The sequence below is a fragment of the Triticum aestivum genome, chromosome 6D (assembly GCF_018294505.1).
Source record: "Triticum aestivum cultivar Chinese Spring chromosome 6D, IWGSC CS RefSeq v2.1, whole genome shotgun sequence".
In the NCBI taxonomy this organism is placed as follows: Eukaryota; Viridiplantae; Streptophyta; class Magnoliopsida; order Poales; family Poaceae; genus Triticum; species Triticum aestivum.
This window is the reverse complement of record NC_057811.1, coordinates 136,351,930-136,366,501: the sequence shown is the minus strand read 5'-3', so window position 1 is coordinate 136,366,501 and position 14,572 is coordinate 136,351,930. Positions and strand designations below refer to the sequence as shown.

Genomic DNA, 14,572 nt, shown 5'->3' with positions numbered 1-14,572 from the left:
CCCACCCTAGGGTTCCCAACCCTAGGCGCATGGGGGGAGGCCCATGGGGGGCGCCCAGCCCACTAGGGGCTGGTTCCCTTCCCACTTCAGCCCACGGGGCCCTCCGGGATAGGTGGCCCCACCCGGTGGACCCCCGGGACCCTTCCGGTGGTCCCGGTACAATACCGGTAACCCCCGAAACTTTCCCGGTGGCCGAAACTTGACTTCCTATATATAATTCTTCACCTCCGGACCATTCCGGAACCTCTCGTGACGTCCGGGATCTCATCCGGGACTCCGAACAACTTTCGGGTTTCCGCATACACATATCTCTACAACCCTAGCGTCACCGAACCTTAAGTGTGTAGACCCTACGGGTTCGGGAGACATGCAGACATGACCGAGACGCCTCTCCGGTCAATAACCAACAGCGGGATCTGGATACCCATGTTGGCTCCCACATGTTCCACGATGATCTCATCGGATGAACCACGGTGTCGAGGATTCAATCAATCCCGTATGCAATTCCCTTTGTCAATCGGTATGTTACTTGCCCGAGATTCGATCGTCGGTATCCCAATACCTTGTTCAATCTCGTTACCGGCAAGTCTCTTTACTCGTACCGCAATGCATGATCCCGTGACTAACGCCTTAGTCACATTGAGCTCATTATGATGATGCATTACCGAGTGGGCCCAAAGATACCTCTCCGTCACACGGAGTGACAAATCCCAGTCTCGATCCGTGCCAACCCAACAGACACTTTCGGAGATACCCGTAGTGCACCTTTATAGTCACCCAGTTACGTTGTGACGTTTGGCACACCCAAAGCACTCCTACGGTATCCGGGAGTTGCACGATCTCATGGTCTAAGGAAAAGATACTTGACATTGGAAAAGCTCTAGCAAACGAAACTACACGATATTTTATGCTATGCTTAGGATTGGGTCTTGTCCATCACATCATTCTCCTAATGATGTGATCCCGTTATCAACGACATCCCATGTCCATAGTCAGGAAACCATGACTATCTGTTGATCAACGAGCTAGTCAACTAGAGGCTTACTAGGGACACATTGTGGTCTATGTATTCACACATGTATTACGATTTCCGGACAATACAATTATAGCATGAACAATAGACAATTACCATGAACAAAGAAATATAATAATAACCATTTATTATTGCCTCTAGGGCATATTTCCAACAACTACACCATCCAACACCCCTAGCTCCGCAAACACCCCCTCTCCCCGTCCTTTCCAACTATATACTCCCCTACCTGCCGAACACAACTTATCACCACCACCATTAACACCCACCATAGCCAATCCCAACCATACACTCACCCCACCCGAGACGTCCCCAACACCCCCGACCCCTGCTCCCTCCCCAACACCCCCGGCCCCTACTCCCACTCCACCACCCAGCCCTGCTCCCACTCCACCACCCAGCCCTACTCCTTCGTCCGACTCTTCCGCTGCGCCGGACTCACCAGTACCCACCTTACCCCCTCGTGCTATTCCTATAGCAGCCCCGATTAATGATCATCGCATGCGTACTAGGGCCAAATCAGGATTTCATCAACCCCAAGACCGCCTAAACCTTCATACCTCCGTATCTCTCACTTCTCTTCCAAAGAATTACAAAACTGCTCTACTTGATCCCAATTGGGCCACTGCCATGCAAGAAGAATATAATGCTTTACTTCAAAACAACACCTGGCAACTTGTTCCTCGTCCTCCCAATACAAATATTGTTTCTGGCAAATGGATTTTTCGCCAAAAGTTCCACTCCGATGGGAGCCTCTCACGATATAAAGCCAGGTGGGTTTGTCGTGGCTTTTCTCAGCAACAAGGAATTGATTACGAAGAAACCTTCTCTCCTGTTGTTAAACCTAGCACCATTCGCACCGTTCTTAGTGTTGCTGTCTCCTCTTCATGGCCCATTCACCAACTTGATGTTAAAAATGCTTTCCTCCATGGTTCCCTTCAAGAAACTGTCTACTGCCAGCAACCTCTGGGTTTTGAAAATCCATCCTTTCCAACTCATGTATGTCTTCTTCAGAAATCTCTCTACGGTCTTAAACAGGCCCCACGAGCTTGGTTTCAACGCTTCTCCTCCTTCATTCAAACAATAGGCTTCACTCCATCTCTCTCCGACACCTCTCTTTTTGTGTATCATCAAACTTCTGACACTGCCTATTTACTTCTCTATGTCGATGATATCATTCTTACCGCCTCCTCTCAAAAGTTCTTAGATCATATTGTCTCTCTTCTTAGATCTGAATTTTCTATGACTGACCTAGGACTCCTTCATCATTTCTTAGGCATTGCTGTTGTTCGAGATTCCTCCAGCCTTTTTCTTTCCCAACGCCAGTATATTCTTGATCTTCTTAATCGTGCTGGTATGCTTGACTGTCAATCATCTCGCACTCCTGTCGATACTAGTTTTAAACTTTCGGCTACCGGTGAACCCTTTTCCGATCCTACTCTCTATCGTAGCCTAACAGGTGCTCTCCAATATCTCACCATTACTCGTCCTGAAATCTCTTTTGCTATTCAACAAGCATGTCTCTATATGCATGATCCCCGGGTTCCTCACTATAATCATGTTAAACGCATTCTTCGGTATTTAAAAGGAACTCTCAATCATGGTCTCCACCTCAATAATTCTTCTCCAAACTCGCTTACCGCATACTCTGATGCAGACTGGGCTGGTTGTCCTGACACTCGAAGGTCCACTTCCGGTTTTTGTGTTTTTCTTGGTAACAATTTGATTTCTTGGTCTTCGAAAAGACAGGTTACAGTCTCACGTTCGTCGGCCGAGGCTGAGTATCGCGCTGTGGCACATGCCGTTGCAGATACAATCTGGATTCGGCAGTTACTCTCCGAGCTACACAGGCCTATTGAGCAGGCCACTATTGTCTACTATGACAACATATCAGCAGCCTACATGACCAGCAATCCAGTTCAACACCGACGCACAAAGCATATTGAGATTGATATTCATTTTGTTCGTGAAAAGGTTGCTCTTGGTCAGGTTCGGGTGCTTCATGTTCCCTCTACGGCTCAGTTTGCTGACATTTTCACCAAGGCACTGCCTACTAAGCCGTTTCAAGATATCTGTTTCAGTCTCAACGTCGTCGAGCCTGCCGTTGATACTGCGGGGGGATGTTAGAGTAGTCATTATGGTATACGACTTCTAGTCCAAGTCAGTTTTGTACCCCTACCCCAAGTCGGTTTGTACCCTCTTATATACTCTTGTATGCCGCACCAAATCAATAATAAGCAACAGTTTTATTCAGCTATCATGGGCCTCTACGAGTGCACATGCTCCTCGCTATCGATGAAGCACGTGCCAATCAAACTCAGCCAAACCACTGATGTCCGATGTGGCATACGCCGTGCAGGAGAAGTTGGACATGCAACTCTAGTCGCACTCCGCTAGCATTCGCTAGTGTCCATGGTGCTGTCATGCGTGTCCTGTAGCTTCACATCATACACAACGTGCAACTCGCCGCTGGCGCCGCCCCTCTCGGCCGTTCCTCTCCGTTTCGTCCCCTTCCTGTCTGTTCCCCTCCCCCCACCACCATTGTCGGCTCCGGCAGTTAGGCTGGCCCCATTCGGCTGGGATGCCCTCGCCGCCATGTTGGATTCGAGCTCCACCTTGAACAACGAATAGCTCGCCCTACGTATCACCGTCCGCCGGTCCTCGCCGATGGATAAGGGGCGTGCGCTCGAGCTCTGTGCCCTCCCCGATGGCCTGGAGGGGCAGCCCATGCTCCGCGCCCTCCTCGAAGAGGCAACGAGTGGCCAGTGGCGCCAGTCACCTCCAACTCCTGCTCATCCTAGACGCCGCTAGGTGCTCGTCCCCGCAGAACCTAGTAATAGGCGCGGGCCACTCGCCGCGCTGACCAAGTGACCAGACCCACTAGGTCCGGCAGCAGCGTGTTGTTCAGATCCGCTGCCGCTCGGCGACTCGGGTGAGGACCTCCTCCGCGACGTCATCCACGAGCCCTTGACCTCGGTAGAGACGGACAACCGGCACGGACGCCGCAAAAATGCAATTTGATCGCGAAGGTTCTGATGCGAGGGTTCGGCTGTGGAGGCAGAGAAATGAGGAGTGCCATATTGTGGGTCAAAATTTGTAAAGTCTGGTTGCAGATGCTCTAGAGCGTTTTAAAATATTTTATAAAATGTTTTTATTTCCTTCAAAGCAAGGAACCCACCGGAGCTCGACACCCATGCACGGACGTCACTTCCTCTTGCGCTGCCTCGCAATTTCGCGGTGACTAGGATCCTTCAGACAAAAAAATCCATGGTCCCGCGTGTCTGGCCTGGATACGGCCGGTCGAGTGGCAGAGTCGTAGATATCCGGAAGAACGCGTCCGATAGACGAGCCGAACCGCTTTCCACGCCCGACTTCACTCCTTCCAGCCAGCCAGCCACCTTTCCTTCGCTTTGGTTTTTTTCTATCCGATTGATCGATCGATCGATCGACCGCCGAAAAGAGCTTTTTCTCCAGCGCTCCGCCTCACCGCGGCATCTCCCCTCTAAAAGCACCGGACGCCGACGCCACGTACCGGAGCACCCACCAGACTCCTCCTCCGCAACTCAGCTCAGCTCCCTCCCCCACTCTCCCCGCAGCGAGCGAGCGAGCGAGCGATCGGCGATGAAGAAGTGCGCGTCGGAGCTGGAGCTGGAGGCCTTCATCCGCGGGCGGGGGCTCGCCGCCGAGCAGAAGCCCGGCAGCGCCGCCGCGGGCGCGAATGGTCCCTACGGCCTCTTCTCCGCCGCCGACCTCTCCAGCGCCTTCGGCTTCGCCGACTCGGTGAGTCCGTCGTCCTCGATCGATCTCCTCTTGTTAACGTACGTAGCGCAGCAGAGGAGCTGATGAAACTGTGGCGCGTACATAGTACAGAATTTTTGGATGGTTATGGCATGGCATGTTTGGAATTTCTGATGATCATACGCGACACAAGCATATATTTTTTCCCTTGATGTCATGAGATGGTGCTTGCATGATCCCTGCCGTGTGCCGACTAGAATTAATTTAATCACCTGCGGCTTGTGGATGTGATGCGGGCCATGCGGCCTAGCCTTTTCTTCTTAGCAACATGCTTAACATCCTTGAGAAAGAAATGACTATATTTTGGAGGTGGCTGAAAGATTCCCATATGCCAAAATTAGGAGTGTGTGTGTGTGTGTGTTCAGTCTTTCTTTTCTTTCATTCGAATTTCGGTCATCAACTGAAATCAGTGGCTTTTATGGTGATTTTGGCTTTTTCAATTCGGCCAGCACCAAAAGTTGTGTTTGAATTTGACTGAAATTCAACCAAAAGATTACCAAATTTTGTCAAACATCTGAATTCTGCTACAGTCTACCATAGTCAAGTGTCACCAAAACTTCTGGCTGAAATTCAACTAACAGTTACCAAAATTTGACAAACAGTTGAATTATGCTTCAACATTCCATTATAACTGTCACCGACCGAGGACTTGAGCTTGCTTTTCTTAGTAGTACTCCTAGAAGATGCAAACGAATAATACAGCTTTGCTATGCATGAGATGTTCTGATGTAGAGCTCCATTGGGCGATTGTTTTCACTGTACTGAATTTCTTTCGTTTTTTCCCCAATTAAGCAGGCCCTCAATGGAACCATTCAGAATCACCTGTGGCCTCAGTCCCCGAACCTCGGCGCACGGCATCCCGCAGTCTCCACGACAATCGAGTCGCAGTCGTCATTCTATGGTAACACACCCAACATAGTTCCTCTTCCACAGTTTTCAGTGAGTTCATATGATTGTGTTTAGAAGAAGAATGGTTTACTGTTGTGTGCGATGGTTTTCAGTACTAAACTGCACACTGAGGCACATGATGTGAGGTGCTGTTGCGTCTAAACCAGACTCAGTTACAACACATGACTGTTGAATTCTCTATCTATGCAGCAGCAGCGAGTCCCACGTCGGCCACCAATCTGAGTATCAAAGAGAGCCAAGCATTCGGAGGCACGAGCGGCTCGGACTCCGACAGCGAGTCGATGTTCGACGACGGTGGCTTGTGCGACAACGGCACGAACCCAACGGACGTTAAGAGGATGAGACGGTACATCAAGAAACACGAGCCATGATGCCTTTTTCCCCTTCTGTTCTTCATTCACTGGTCAAACCATAAACCCTTGTTTGCCAATTACTACAGGATGGTGTCGAACCGGGAGTCGGCGCGGCGGTCGAGGAAGAGGAAGCAAGCTCACTTGGTTGAGCTGGAGACGCAGGTAAGCTACACTATGGCGTGCGTACTGACTAGTAATTTTCAAGGTTCAGTTGAGTTCATTCTGACTTGTGAATGGCTGAGCTGCAGGTGGATCAGCTCCGGGGTGACAACGCGTCGATCTTCAAGCAGCTGACGGACGCGAACCAGCAGTTCACGACGGCGGTGACGGACAACCGGATCCTCAAGTCGGACGTGGAGGCGCTGCGGGTGAAGGTGAAGCTGGCGGAGGACATGGTGGCGCGCGGCGCGATGTCGTGCGGGCTGGGCCACCTGGGGCTGTCCCCGGCGGCGCTGAACCCGTGCCGCGTCCCGGACGTGCTGGCCGGTCTGGACTTCCTCCCCGGCGGCGCCGACGACGCCTGCTTCGGCAGCCTGTCCCCGGCTGAGCAGGTGCAGAGCTCGCCGATGCAGAGCATGGCCAGCCTCGAGAGCCTCGAGCACAGCAGCCGGATGCAGCACGGCGGCGGCGCCGACGCCGTCGACGTCTGGGGCTGGGACTCCAGCTCCAACGGCGCCATGTCCAAGTGAAGCCATGCACGTTCCTCCCTGTCTGCGTACCTACCTATGTCGAAGTGTTTGAGCTGATGAAAACTCTTGATGGACTTGAGTTTTTCAGAGTCCTCTCGTGTCGCGTCAGTCGGTAATAACTCTGCGTCTTCGGGGTGCCTAGTAGCTATGTAATGGAACTTTCTACCCAGAGTACATGTAATGGTACGTAAGACCATGTCAGTTAACTGTGATCTGTCAGTCAGTGGTAAGCTTCATTTACAGATTACACACGGTACACTTCCCTTTCCCGCCATTTCATTTACAGGCTACGGTGGATTGTTTTGGATGGACGGCTCGTCGTCCCTTCCCGCCATTTCTGCCTCGCGCTCCCTGTCATTCATCTCGGCCACCAGCTCGCGGTACGCTGCGGAGGCCAGGCCGCCGGCCTCGGCGATGGCGCCCAGCGCCGCCGCCAGCCCGACGCAGACCCTCCGCTTCCCTTCCTCCTCGTTCGGCGGCTCCTCCTCGGCGCTGCTGCTGCGGCGCCTCGCGGCCGCCGCGATGGCCGCCGCCTCCGCGGCGACGCCCTCCACGGCCCGGGTCGCCGCGTCCACGTCCACGGCCTCGACCGCGCGGGCCCAGGCCACGATCAGCCGCGGCATGTCCTCGCCGTCCTTGACGCAGCTCCGCGCCCAGCCCCAGAGCGCCGCCGCGTACCCGCGCTGCGACTCCGCCCAGGCCTCCAGTGCCGCGCGCCAGCCGCGGAGCTCCGTTGCCAGCGCGCCCGCCGCGGTGGCCGCGCGCGTCGGCCCCGGCGGCGGCGGCGGGCCCCTGATGCCTCCCTCCGCCCCGGCAGCCGAGGATGAGAGGAGCGCGCTCGCCTCGTCCGCGGTGCGCTTCATCACCCGGTGCGCGTCGCCGATCACCCGCCACATCCTTGCCAGCCTGAACAGCAAAGCAACGAGGAACATCAATCAAACACCTGCGGCGTCACCATTATCTTGGGAATCGATAGAGCACGCCATAATAAATACACTTACCCTCGGATGAGCTCCGCGAGCTGCGGCAGCAGCTCGTCGTCGCGGACGGCGACGATCCTCCGGGACACGGCGTCGACCGAGGCGAGGGAGATGTTGAGCTTGGTCCGGAGGTCCCTGATGGCGGCCCTGGTCCTCTCGATGGCGAACGGCTCCGCGCCGTTGGCGTCCTGGCTCCTCAGCTGCGCCACCTTCTTCTCGTACGACAGCCGGACGCGCTCCCCTGCCTGGAAATACATTTCATATCACAACTTCATCTTAACCGGTGTTGAACTTCTGACGATTATACGAGAATTGGAGTGGAATTCGGAGAGAAGCGCGTGTGATCGGTCGAACGAACCCTGACTTCCTCGTAGAGCTTCTTCTCCCACGCGTAGAGCCTGTCGAGGCTCTCCTTGTGGCTCTGGAAGAGCTGGAATGGCTCCGGCGAGGCTTCACGGGTGCCGACTTGCTCGTCGCCGTCGCCCCCCTCGACGTCCCCTCTCTGAGCAGGTGGTCGAACTGTCTATGTACAAGATAGGAATGATCAATGCTACAGCTCTACCACATGCCTGAATGATTCACTCTGTTCTAGTAGTTTGAAGAAGAGCAACCGACATGACAGGGCATAATTCAGATGTTCAGACTTTACCTTTCTTCTGGTAGGGGACGACCTCCAGCAGCACCGAGACCTCGGCGGCGGTTTCGGCGATCTTCGAGAAATGGCCCTTGATGTCCCTCATGGCCTCCGCCACGCTCGCCGGCGGCCTGTCGACGAACACGGTGAATCGGCCGGGGGTGCTCTGCTGCTCGACCTCGGCGCTCGCCCGCACCCTCAGCTTCTTGCTCACACCCACCACCCTCTTCTCTTCTTCCTCCCTTGGCGCCACTACTACCTGCGCTCTCTCTGCCTGCTCATGACCATGCGCCTCCTCCTTCTCTGATTCGTCTTCACCATTGCTGCCATCCTCGCTTATTTCTTCCAGCTCCAGCATCTCACCATCTTCTTGATCAGCATTCCTCACCTCTTCGACGCCGTGATTGTGATTCACATAGCCCACGCGATCGGTCGGCAGCGAAGAGAAGGGGTCGACCCAGAACACGTCCCACGCCGACGGCAGGTGCGACGGCGAGGAAACCGGAACGTCGTTCGCCGGGGGACGGAAGAGCCGAGGATCCACGCCGAAGAACCCATCAACCACGGCGGCCTCTGGAGCTCCAGCCTCGCCGTCCCACCGCCCCACCAGCGGGTGCACGGGCGCCCCTCCTTGCCTCAGGCGGTTGACGACGAGGAGGACGGCCCTCTTCTCCGGCGAGCACGGGCGGTGGGTGCACTGCGCGGCCGTGTCCTGCAGGAAGTAGAGGTGCTCGTCCTCGGCGAGGCAGTAGAAGAGCGCGAGCGAGACCCGGCGGAGCGACTGGAGGTAGGCGACGTGGGAGGAGGCCAGGAGGTCCCGCTGCGCGATTGCCTTCTTGACGAAGCTCCGGCGGTCGTGGCACGTCTTCACGGCCTCCTCCTCGTCGAGCTTCTTCGACGAGGAGCAGCCCATCGGTCCCGGCAGGCCAGATTGCTTGCTGCTGCCGTTGGGTCGGTCGGGACGAGGACGAGAGGCGGACGTGATTGTTATCTCGTTCTGTTTACGTGTTCTTGTAGGGATTGGATTAGTACGTCCTGAGATGCTTTGGTAGCGTTGGGTCTCCGCAAGAAACGAAGAATTCCCTGGGGAGGTGAACTGAAGCTGAGGGAAACATGGAAGAGCTCAGGCTTGCAAAGAATCTCTCGCTGACAAGAAATGGTCGCAGCGCTTCACACGCTGTGCTTCTTTCCTTAGATTGATAGAGTGGCGAAAGTTGCATCTTAGCATTGCTTCTTGTCTCATACCGATGAAAGGAAGAAGAGACATGTGTATCTCCATTTGTCTGTTGGGACTTTGGGAGGTGGGTAGACAAATGATATGAGCACCTTTCACCATGGTGTTCATCTAGGGCATCCCCAATTACCCACCACAAATGTCCAAGTCCATTTTATTCTACTCTACACTACTTATCATTTGCTTGTCATCATAAATGATTTAAATATAAATATTTCGCCTTAGACAAATCATAAACAAGATGCCCCTTCCACGAGTTGGAGATAAAAAAGGCGGTGTTCTAGTTACCTTCCGTCAAGGCGCCGGTCCGGATGGCTTTATCGGAGCTTCTTAAAGTCTTTTTGGAAAACTATCGAAATGATCTCACCACTGTCATTCAGCACCTTGCTAGCTCGAACTGCGATTATGCAAACGATGTCAATTCTGCCAATATTGTCCTACTCCCTAAGTCTGTTGATGCGCAAAATATGAGTGACTACTAGCAATGAGTTTGATCCATGGCATCTCCAAGCTCCTTGCCAAGAGTCGGGTCTGAGCTTGGCAACATAGTACCAAAGAGGCAGAGTGCCTTCATCTAGGAACGATGCATTCACGATAATCCTCCATGTCTAGAATCTTATCAAAGCTTTGCACACAAAGAAGAACCCAACCACTTCTTAAAGCTCGATATATCTAAGGCCTTCGACTCAGTCGATTGGCCGTACCTGTTTGAGGTGTTGCAAGCTCTGGGTTTTGGCCAGAACATGCGCGACTGGATTTCTTTGTTCCTGTCATCCTTGACCTCGCGTTTTTCTTAACGGGATTCCGCCCCCATCCCACCATGCTTGGGGGTTCTTAAGCTTGTTTAGCCTCGTAATGCTAGACTAAGAACTCCTCTATACGTAGATGATGCCGGAATGTTTGCCACCCAAACAAGGAGAAGTTATCAGCCATCCACCACATCCTTGATGTTTTCGCCGATGCCACTGGTCTAAGAACGACCATCAGCAAGATTGAAGTATTTCCTATTCGTTGCGAGCACATTGACCTAGCTGACACCCTCTGGATCTTCCCAGCTAAGATGGCCGCTTCCCCCAGCAAATACCTCGATCTCCCCCCTGCACATTCGACGCCCCCGGAAGGTGGAATTGCAACTTCTCGCCGATAATAATCATCACTACTTTTTATAGCATAAGTTTCATCACAATAATAATCATAAGTAGCAACTTTGTTCTCATCATTATAAATTTGCATATCAAAACTTGGGAGACTAAAAATATCATCTTTATTAAACGTAGCATCCCCAAGCTTGGGACAAACATTAATTGCAGCAAATATATTCTCAAAAACATCATCTTCATCAAACATAGCATCCCCAAGCTTGGGCCTTTTCATATCATAAGCATAATCACTCTCATCATTAATAGTATGGATAGCACCAATAGTATAGCAATTATCATCATCACAATGAGTAATAGGAGCAACATCATTTGGGAGAGATACCTTTCTACCTTTGCTTCTCCATCTTTTCTTTTTCTTCTTCACATCATGTGTGGGTTCAATCCTCTTTTTGGAGCTCCTTATTAGTGAGATTGGTTGAATAGAAGGCTCCTCCTCGTTACCTGATTCATCATAAGAAATAATAGGAGAATATTGGGAAGTCTCTTCCCTTTCGTTAGTATTCTCTTCATCTTCTATTTGTTTTCTTTTCTTTATGTAATTGGCAATTTAAGGATTTTCAATGCAATTCACCGCACAATACATATAAATTTCTTCTAGATCAATATCGAGGAATTTCTCAAGGTTATATTCTGGAATATGCTTAGTTTTACGTTTCATTTCTTCATAACCCAAAAGCAAACTAAGTTCATTATGATGTGCAAGGGAAATCAAGTCATCACAATTTTTGGACACGATTCGATCATGAAACAATTTGCATTTGATATTTAAATGACCATGTTCATTGCAAAGTTCACAAGTATGGCGAAGAAATTTTAAATTTTCAGCACAAACATCTAGCCTTTCTTGCAACCATCTAGTTTCCAAATACTTATGCCTCTTGCAAAATCTATTTTCCCTAATTGGTGTGTACTTGCAAGCTCTATGCACTCCACAAAAATTGACATGCTTATAAGAGACATTCTCATCATGACTAGTGCAATCATCGTTAGTACTATGGATATTCAAAGAGTTCATACTAACAACATTGCAATCATGCTCATCATTCAAAGATTTAGTGCCAAACATTATAGACTTCTTCTTCTAGCACTTGAGCACAATTTTCCTTTCCATCATTCTCACGAAAGATATTAAAAAGATGAAGCGTATGAGGCAAACTCAATTCCATTTTTTATAGTTTTCTTTTATAGACTAAACTAGTGATAAAACAAGAAACTAAAAGATTTGATTGCAAGATCTAAAGATATACCTTCAAGCACTCACCTCCCGGCAACGGCGCCAGAAAAGAGCTTGATGTCTACTACACAATCTTCTTCTTGTAGACGTTGTTGGGCCTCCAAGTACAGAGGTTTGTAGGGCAGTAGCAAATTTCCCTCAAGTGGATGACCTAAGGTTTATCAATCCGTGGGAGGCGTAGGTTGAAGATGGTCTCTCTCAAACAACCCTGCAACCAAATAACAAAGAGTCTCTTGTGTCCCCAACACACCCAATACAATGGTAAATTGTATAGGTGCACTAGTTCGGCGAAGAGATGGTGATACAAGTGCAATATGGATGGTAGATATAGGTTTTTGTAATCTGGTAATATAAAAACAGCAAGGTAACTAATGATAAAAGTGAGCGTAAACGGTATTGCAATGCTAGGAAACAAGGCCTAGGGTTCATACTTTCACTAGTGCAAGTTCTCTCAACAATAATAACATAATTGGATCATATAACTATCCCTCAACATGCAACAAAGAGTCACTCCAAAGTCACTAATAGCGGAGAACAAACAAAGAGATTATGGTAGGGCACGAAACCACCTCAAAGTTATTATTTCTGATCGATCTATTCAAGAGTCCGTAGTAAAATAACACGAAGCTATTCTTTCCGTTCGATCTATCATAGAGTTCATACTAGAATAACACCTTAAGACACAAATCAACCAAAACCCTCATGTCACCTAGATACTCCAATGTCACCTCAAGTATCCGTGGGTATGATTATACGATATGCATCACACAATCTCAGCTTCATCTATTCCACCAACACAAAGAACTTCAAAGAGTGCCCCAAAGTTTCTACCGGAGAATCAAGACGAAAACATGTGCCAACCCCTATGCATAGATTCAACTGAACCCGCAAGTTGATCACCAAAACATACATCAAGTGAATCACGTGATATCCCATTGTCACCACAGATAAGCACATGCAAGACATACATCAAGTGTTCTCAAATCCTTAAAGACTCAATCCGATAAGATAACTTCGAAGGGAAAACTCAATCCATTACAAGAGAGTAGAGGGGGAGAAACATCATAAGATCCAACTATAATAGCAAAGCTCGCGATACATCAAGATCGTGCCGAATCAAGAACACGAGAGAGAGATCAAACACATAGCTACTGGTACATACCCTCAGTCCCGAGGGTGAACTACTCCCTCCTCGTCATGGAGAGCGCCGGGATGATGAAGATGGCCACCGGTGAGGGATCCCCCCCTCCGGCAGGGTGCCGGAATAGGGCCCCGATTGGTTTTTGGTGGCTACAGAGGGGCTTGCGGCGGCGGAACTCTCGATCTATTCTGTTCCCCGATGTTTTTAGGGTATATGGACATATATAGGCGAAAGAAGTCGGTCAGGGGAGCCACGAGGGGCCCACGAGGGTGGGGGCGCGCCTAGGGGGCAGGCGCGCCTCCCTGCCTCGTGGCCACCTCGAAGCTTCCCTGACGTCTACTCCAAGTCTCCTGGATTGCTTCCGTTCCAAAAATAACTCTCCCGAAGGTTTCATTTCGTTTGGACTCCGTTTGATATTCCTTTTCTTCGAAACACTGTAATAGGCAAGAAAACAGCAATTTGGGCTGGGCCTCCGGTTAATAGGTTAGTCCCAAAAATAATATAAAAGTGTATAAATAAGCCCATTAAACATCCAAAACAGAATATATAATAGCATGGAACAATAAAAAATTATAGATACGTTGGAGACGTATCATTCTCCTAGATAGATCTTGCGTGATCGTAGGAATTTTTTTGAAATACTACGTTCCCCATCACCAGGCGTTCTGGATGGGGATCCCGTCCCGCGTCTCCAGACGCGTGGTGTCAGGCCTGGAGACGCGGGCGATCCTGAACGGGCTCTCCCACATGGGCGAGAGCTTATGCAGCCTTTCCTTGGAGAGCACCCGCCTCAGGACGAGATCACCCACCTCGAGCGTCCTGGAGCGGAAGCTACGGCAGTGGTACCGCCGCAGCGCCAGCTGGTACCTCGCTGCTCGGAGCGAGGCTTGGCGGCGACGTTCCTCCCCCAACACGAGGTCCATCCCCCGCGATGCGTCCTGGTGTGCCTCGTCAAACGCCAAGACCCACGCGAGGCGATGCCTGACCTCGTGAGGGAGAACCGCTTCAGCTCCGTAGATGAGGAAGAATGGAGTCTCGTCCGTCGGCTTGGTCGCGGTGGTGCGGATGTACCATAGCACGGAATGGAGCTCATTGAGGTAGCCCCTTCCGCAGGCCTCGAGCTTCTTCTTGAAAGTCCTTGCCTTGAGGCCTCTCAGGACCTCTGCATTGACGCGCTCAGCCTAGCCGTTGCTCCGAGGGTGTGCCATCGAAGCGTAGCATATCCGTGTTCCAAGGTTAGCACAATATGTTTTGAAAAGGTTGCTGGTGAATTGCGAGCCATTGTCGGTGATGATGCGGTTAGGGACCCCGAAACGGCTCACGAGGCCCTTGGTGAACTTGACGGCCGAGCCGGTCGAGATGGTGCGGACAGCCTCCACCTCCGCCCACTTGGTGAACTTGTCGATG

General features: G+C 51.1%; 2 protein-coding genes across 5 annotated transcripts; one reads left to right on the top strand and one right to left on the bottom strand.

Annotated features, from left to right (window-relative positions):
- The first annotated feature begins 4,440 nt into the window (after nucleotides 1-4,440).
- Nucleotides 4,441-7,029, top strand: LOC123144125 (bZIP transcription factor RISBZ4). Of its 4 annotated transcripts, none has more exons than XM_044563155.1 (5): nucleotides 4,441-4,813; nucleotides 5,627-5,732; nucleotides 5,930-6,086; nucleotides 6,180-6,255; nucleotides 6,342-7,029. In XM_044563155.1, the coding sequence occupies exons 1-5, from the start codon at nucleotides 4,655-4,657 to the stop codon at nucleotides 6,780-6,782; spliced, it is 939 nt and encodes a 312-aa protein (XP_044419090.1). In that variant the 5' UTR covers nucleotides 4,441-4,654; the 3' UTR covers nucleotides 6,783-7,029. The 4 variants fall into 4 exon arrangements, with proteins under 4 accessions (XP_044419090.1, XP_044419091.1, XP_044419089.1 ...); XM_044563156.1 differs by having other exon boundaries at nucleotides 4,449-4,813; nucleotides 5,624-5,732; nucleotides 5,933-6,086; XM_044563154.1 differs by having other exon boundaries at nucleotides 4,452-4,813; nucleotides 5,624-5,732.
- LOC123144124 (protein ALTERED PHOSPHATE STARVATION RESPONSE 1) lies at nucleotides 6,935-9,672 on the bottom strand. Its single transcript, XM_044563153.1, has 4 exons — nucleotides 8,412-9,672; nucleotides 8,121-8,281; nucleotides 7,784-8,007; nucleotides 6,935-7,688 (listed from the first exon to the last, which is right to left on the bottom strand). The coding sequence occupies exons 1-4, from the start codon at nucleotides 9,307-9,309 to the stop codon at nucleotides 7,070-7,072; spliced, it is 1,902 nt and encodes a 633-aa protein (XP_044419088.1). The 5' UTR covers nucleotides 9,310-9,672; the 3' UTR covers nucleotides 6,935-7,069.
- Between the last annotated feature and the right edge of the window lie 4,900 nt (nucleotides 9,673-14,572).